The sequence below is a fragment of the Ixodes scapularis genome, unplaced genomic scaffold (genome assembly GCF_016920785.2).
Source record: "Ixodes scapularis isolate PalLabHiFi unplaced genomic scaffold, ASM1692078v2 PGA_scaffold10__122_contigs__length_95168666, whole genome shotgun sequence".
NCBI classification, from domain to species: domain Eukaryota; kingdom Metazoa; phylum Arthropoda; class Arachnida; order Ixodida; family Ixodidae; genus Ixodes; species Ixodes scapularis.
Window position 1 is genome coordinate 83,613,956 of NW_024609836.1, and position 4,740 is coordinate 83,618,695.

At 48.1% G+C, this 4,740-nt stretch overlaps 1 protein-coding gene across 1 annotated transcript; it reads left to right on the top strand.

Moving 5' to 3' along the window:
- Positions 1 to 1,845: 1,845 nt before the first annotated feature.
- On the top strand, positions 1,846 to 2,837 carry LOC115315005 (sulfotransferase ssu-1-like). Its single transcript, XM_029974240.4, has one exon. It carries the CDS (start codon positions 1,846 to 1,848, stop codon positions 2,797 to 2,799), a length of 954 nt encoding a protein of 317 aa, XP_029830100.2. The 3' UTR covers positions 2,800 to 2,837.
- Positions 2,838 to 4,740: the final 1,903 nt, after the last annotated feature.

Genomic DNA, 4,740 nt, shown 5'->3' on the forward strand with positions numbered 1-4,740 from the left:
TGAGTACAAAACGGGCCCAGCTACAGAAAATAAATATTACACTCGTAAAAAATAATTGTCTGTAACCTGTTAATTACAAAGACGAACACACCTCTGAGCATATAAATTTAATAGTATGTGTTGATGCATTCTTATAGAGCAGGTCATTTCATACGCGTCATTTGAGCAAACGCCAGCCTGTCACTTGAAAAAAAGCAAACAAAAAACACTGAGATCAAATGCAAGCTATTGCAACGAAAGGACGTTTGTCAAAGTCTTCAGAACTGTCAATTCGTAAAATTGCCGATTAGTACAAAAGGTTAAAGGTCGCAGGCGCTTCCTTGCTGCGATTATTCGGTAACCCAGGGCTGAAACAACTTCCCCAAAGCCCTACACGCGACGTATACCTTTCGTTTCGATTCTCAGAAATTAAAACTTTTGAAGGAAGCTAGAAAATGCGAAAATGTTATCCTGAAAGCTGTATCGTAAGATCGTTGATTAGTACAAAACGTAAAGATCGCAGGAGCTTCCTCGCTAAAAGTTCGTGATTACGCGGTTACCTCGGGCTGAAGCAACTTCCCCGAGGTCAAACATGCGACGCATACAATTAGCATTGATTCTCAGACATTCTAACGTTCAAACAAGGCTAGGAGTATACAAAAATTGCATGCAAAATGTTTTATCGATCCTCGAACAAATTCCAGGAATCCGAGCACCGCTACGGCGATATGACTGATGCTGTCTCACAGGTATTAATATCCAAAGCGATCTTGCACAGAAAAGGTATAAAGTCACCTTCTTTCAGATCTTGACGTTATACCTGCGTCAGAGAGCGCGAAGAAGTCCGCAATCGTCGGCAAGCAGCGGCACATTACGACTACCACGCACCGAACAAACTCGTATCCACCAGCTCTGGGCGCTGCCATCTTACCGGTGACATCACAGCTCTTGCGAGGTCACGTGACGAGTCGTCACTCGGTTGCTAAGGAAACCGAGCCAGCTCAGCTCGTTGCTATGGTACCGTGTGTGACCAATCACGGTGAGAGGCGGCACAGGGAAAAGCGTGGCGCTACTCTGGCAGCTACGCTGCCATATAGAGTGGCTCTAGTCTATTCAAGGAGCTTCGGTCGCAATATTCATGTAAACAAAGCCTTGGGGTTAACGGAAAAAAAAATGATTTCGAAAGTTAGATATCTAGAGGGGATATGTGTCTATGATCTCCGCAATAGACCTTTTTCGAAGGTGCACGCATCGAGTAGCTGCTGCTTCAATTATCCGTGTCCACCATTGTTTGGGCACGTACCGAGCGGGATTGGACACGAGTGCTACGTCAGCGTTCGGTAAGGACTCGGCTCCAATAACATGCTTCGTGCCTAAGAAATGCCGACCGACAACGTTGATCGATTGACTTTCAAAAAAAGGCCTATAATTGGAAATATAGCTTCAAGAATAACAATCTAAATAAAAAGTTAAATGAGTGGTCCTTTCCTTTCAGTTATCGAACAGGTTAATAAGCTACATCTAGACTAAATGAGCTGCGCTTAGAGTATCCGCACTCTGTTCTCAAACATTGTTGCGGGCGCCGCAATTTTGGTGCTTGTTCAGAGCAGGCGCAATTGCCGATCGTCATAATTCAAAAGTGCGACTTCCTCAGTATTAGATTCGGTGTTAAGAAGCTCATGTAGTATTGATTTGCTCTGTAGCGAACTGTTTAAACATTTGTGGAGGACGGAAAAGCGTTTCCTATGATTTCAGATAAAGCTTCAGATAACTGGCCACCATGTGCAGTTACTCTCAAGCCTAAGCTGCCTTTTTCTTTTTTTCTCTGGTTCCAGCAGGCCGTGGTCGGGTCCCAAGAAAACGAGGATGCAAGCGACCAAAAAGTCCATTCCGGTCTATCGAGAGATCGAAGGACTCTACCTCAGCTACTACTTCAGCGACGAGAATGTCCGCTCAGCCCTCGCCTACAAGCCGAGGCCAGATGACGTGTTTATCGTAGGCTATCCCAAATGCGGTACCACGTGGATGCAGTACCTCCTCTGTAACATCTTTAGCGGTGGCGTTCCTCCGAGGGACACAGAGGAATTCGAGGCCAAGTCACCCTTCTTGCTATTCACCGGAGCTCAAGGTGCCGAAGAGATGCCGAGGCCGGGCGCCATCAAGACGCACTTCTCTTTCAACAAGCAACCTTACTCGAAAGAGGCCAAGTACTTCTACGTCACCAGGAACCCATACGACTGCTGGGTCTCCTTCTACCACCACATGAGGAACACTCCCGCCTACTTTTTCGAGGACGGTACCTTCGACCAGTTTTTCGATTTGTTCATGGAAGGAAAATGCGAGTTCGGCGACTACTTTGACCATCTGTTGTCCTGGTACGAACATCGGAACGACCTCAACGTGTTCTTCTTGACCTACGAAGACCTCAAGAAGGACACGGCGTCCTGGGTGCTGAAGATGGCTGACTTCCTGGGTAAGGAGTACGGCGAGAGGTTGCGAAGTGACCTAGCGCTGCTTAAGCGCATCGTGGAGGTGTCCAGCGTGCCGAACATGAAGGAGGCACTTAATGACGCGTGGAAGTCACCGGCGATTGATGTCCCAGCGGTCGTGGAAACTGAGGGATCGCTGCAAATCACCAAAGAGTCGTTGGAAGCGGCAGCGAAGAAGCCGATGACTGGCGATTTCGTTCGTAAGGGCGTAGTTGGAGACTGGAGGAACCATTTTTCGCCAGAACAGATCGAAAGAATGAAGCAGCGCGTTGCGACCAAAACGGCATGCAGTGATGTGATGCAGTTGTGGAAAGAGTACGACCTTCCATGACTGAACTACGAGGAGTGAGCTTGCGCGTAAAGCTTCTGCGTTGGCCACGTTCTGTAAAGCATCTCTATGTACAGTGCTGCTAGGATTAACTTGGAATACCTATCGTTTGTGGCGCAGATTGTCATCAAAAAAGGAAAGTATGGCGTCCATACTTTTTTGCTTTTATGTCTATTTGATAAATTCCGATCGCCCTTATTATAATTTACTAACTTGATTAAGGCCTGATTGGTGTATTGAGCAGAGTGCGGTGCGGAGACATGTAAGCGTGCATAGGAATTTCTTGTTTCTCAACGGTTATTAATAAAGATCACACACGCACACACACATACACACCATACGCACACAGTTCAATTCATGCATCCTTAGACTCGAGTGATATATCTTTGAAATTCGCGCAATATAGTTCCGCGCACGTCACCTTATCTCGTGAAGTCGAGGGAAGAAATAATATTTTTGTCATAAATATTTATATTTTTTATTGACCACGCTCGAGAGATTTATAGCGAGCTTGGAAATGTGTTTTTGGCAATATACTTGATTCGCAAATTTATACATTTTCGAGTCAAGTTAACTCGGAAACAAGTTTAAAATGACGTTGGTTACATATAGTGTACGAAAGTGAGAAAGAATTGAACGCAGAACGACAGAACACAGAGAGCACATCCTTCGATTTTCGACACACGCATTTTAATTTCCGCGGGCAGCGGGCCCCGAAGTTCGTCCTCCAGAAATGTTAAAACAGTCTGCGACAGAGCAAAAACGGTACCGCAGGTGCTTCCTGGCGCCGCTTCAAAATATCGGGGAGTTAAGTTTTCGTACTGAAACAATCGGATTTCACCCTTTCTGCCAACGCCTGCCCACCGTTGCTTGATTACACCCTGAGCATGTATTGGGCCATAGCCTCCTTTATACTCACAAAGCCTGACAGTTCGACGACGGAGCCATAGAGTGCCCAATCTCAGATTTGGAGCGCGAGGATCTGGTAGCACAGAGCATCAAAGAGCCATTTCTTGGGGACCTGGACGTCGGCGCACAGCTTTTGCAGCGGCGAGGACCCGAAACATGGTTTTCAAACCCGACGAGAAAAGAAGCGGTAGCGCGGGAGAAGTGTGTTTCGGCGTCTCGCCGCAGCGAGACGCTGAAAGTCGACGCTATATATGTACCATCGATATAAGCACGACATTTCGGCAGATACTAGACTGCAATCTGGGCAGCCGGCTCCTCTTTGAGTCACGCGCAGGAGGGCTGCGAACGCAGGTGTATCGCCGTCGCTTCGACAAGACTGTAGAATCTGTGTGTGGTTAGGCGGAAGAGACAATGAACGCCCTGTACTTTCGTGCTTCGGTCTGCAACCAGTTCAACCGGCGGAGTGTGGACAGTCGACCCGGGAGCTCGCACTGGCAGAGGCACTGCCAGTGCAAGCAGTGCCTCTGCCACACTGCTCATGGCTTTGGTTCTGCTTCCAGGTCAGTGGCAGACTCTGCGGGTGGGACTAACGGCAACAACAACGCCGACGCTACACCTATAACCAACGAAGGGTGGCGTGAGCTGGTGGAAACCACGAAGCGAAGATTAGAGAACTGGTGGATGCTAGTTCACCAACGGGGATAACCGAATCCCCCACTAGCTAGGTCCCAAACTCTAAGGGACCGTCCGATCCAGAAGGGAAGAGCCGCAAACTACCACCATCATCATCCTCATCATCATCCTCTCATTCGTTGTCTGCCCCTCCACCTTTGCCATTTCGGCGGCCGCTTCTCGTGGCGATCTGCCTGACTTTTTCAGTATAGGAGGTATTCACTGGACGCCATATTTGAGGGCGATGTTTAGAGCGCATGCTCAGAACGAACTCACATTAATAGCCTGCTAAGACCGGCAACCTTGATGGTGCTAAATGCACGCTCCAAAAGGACTGCGGAAGCTCGCCGTCAGCACGCGCTC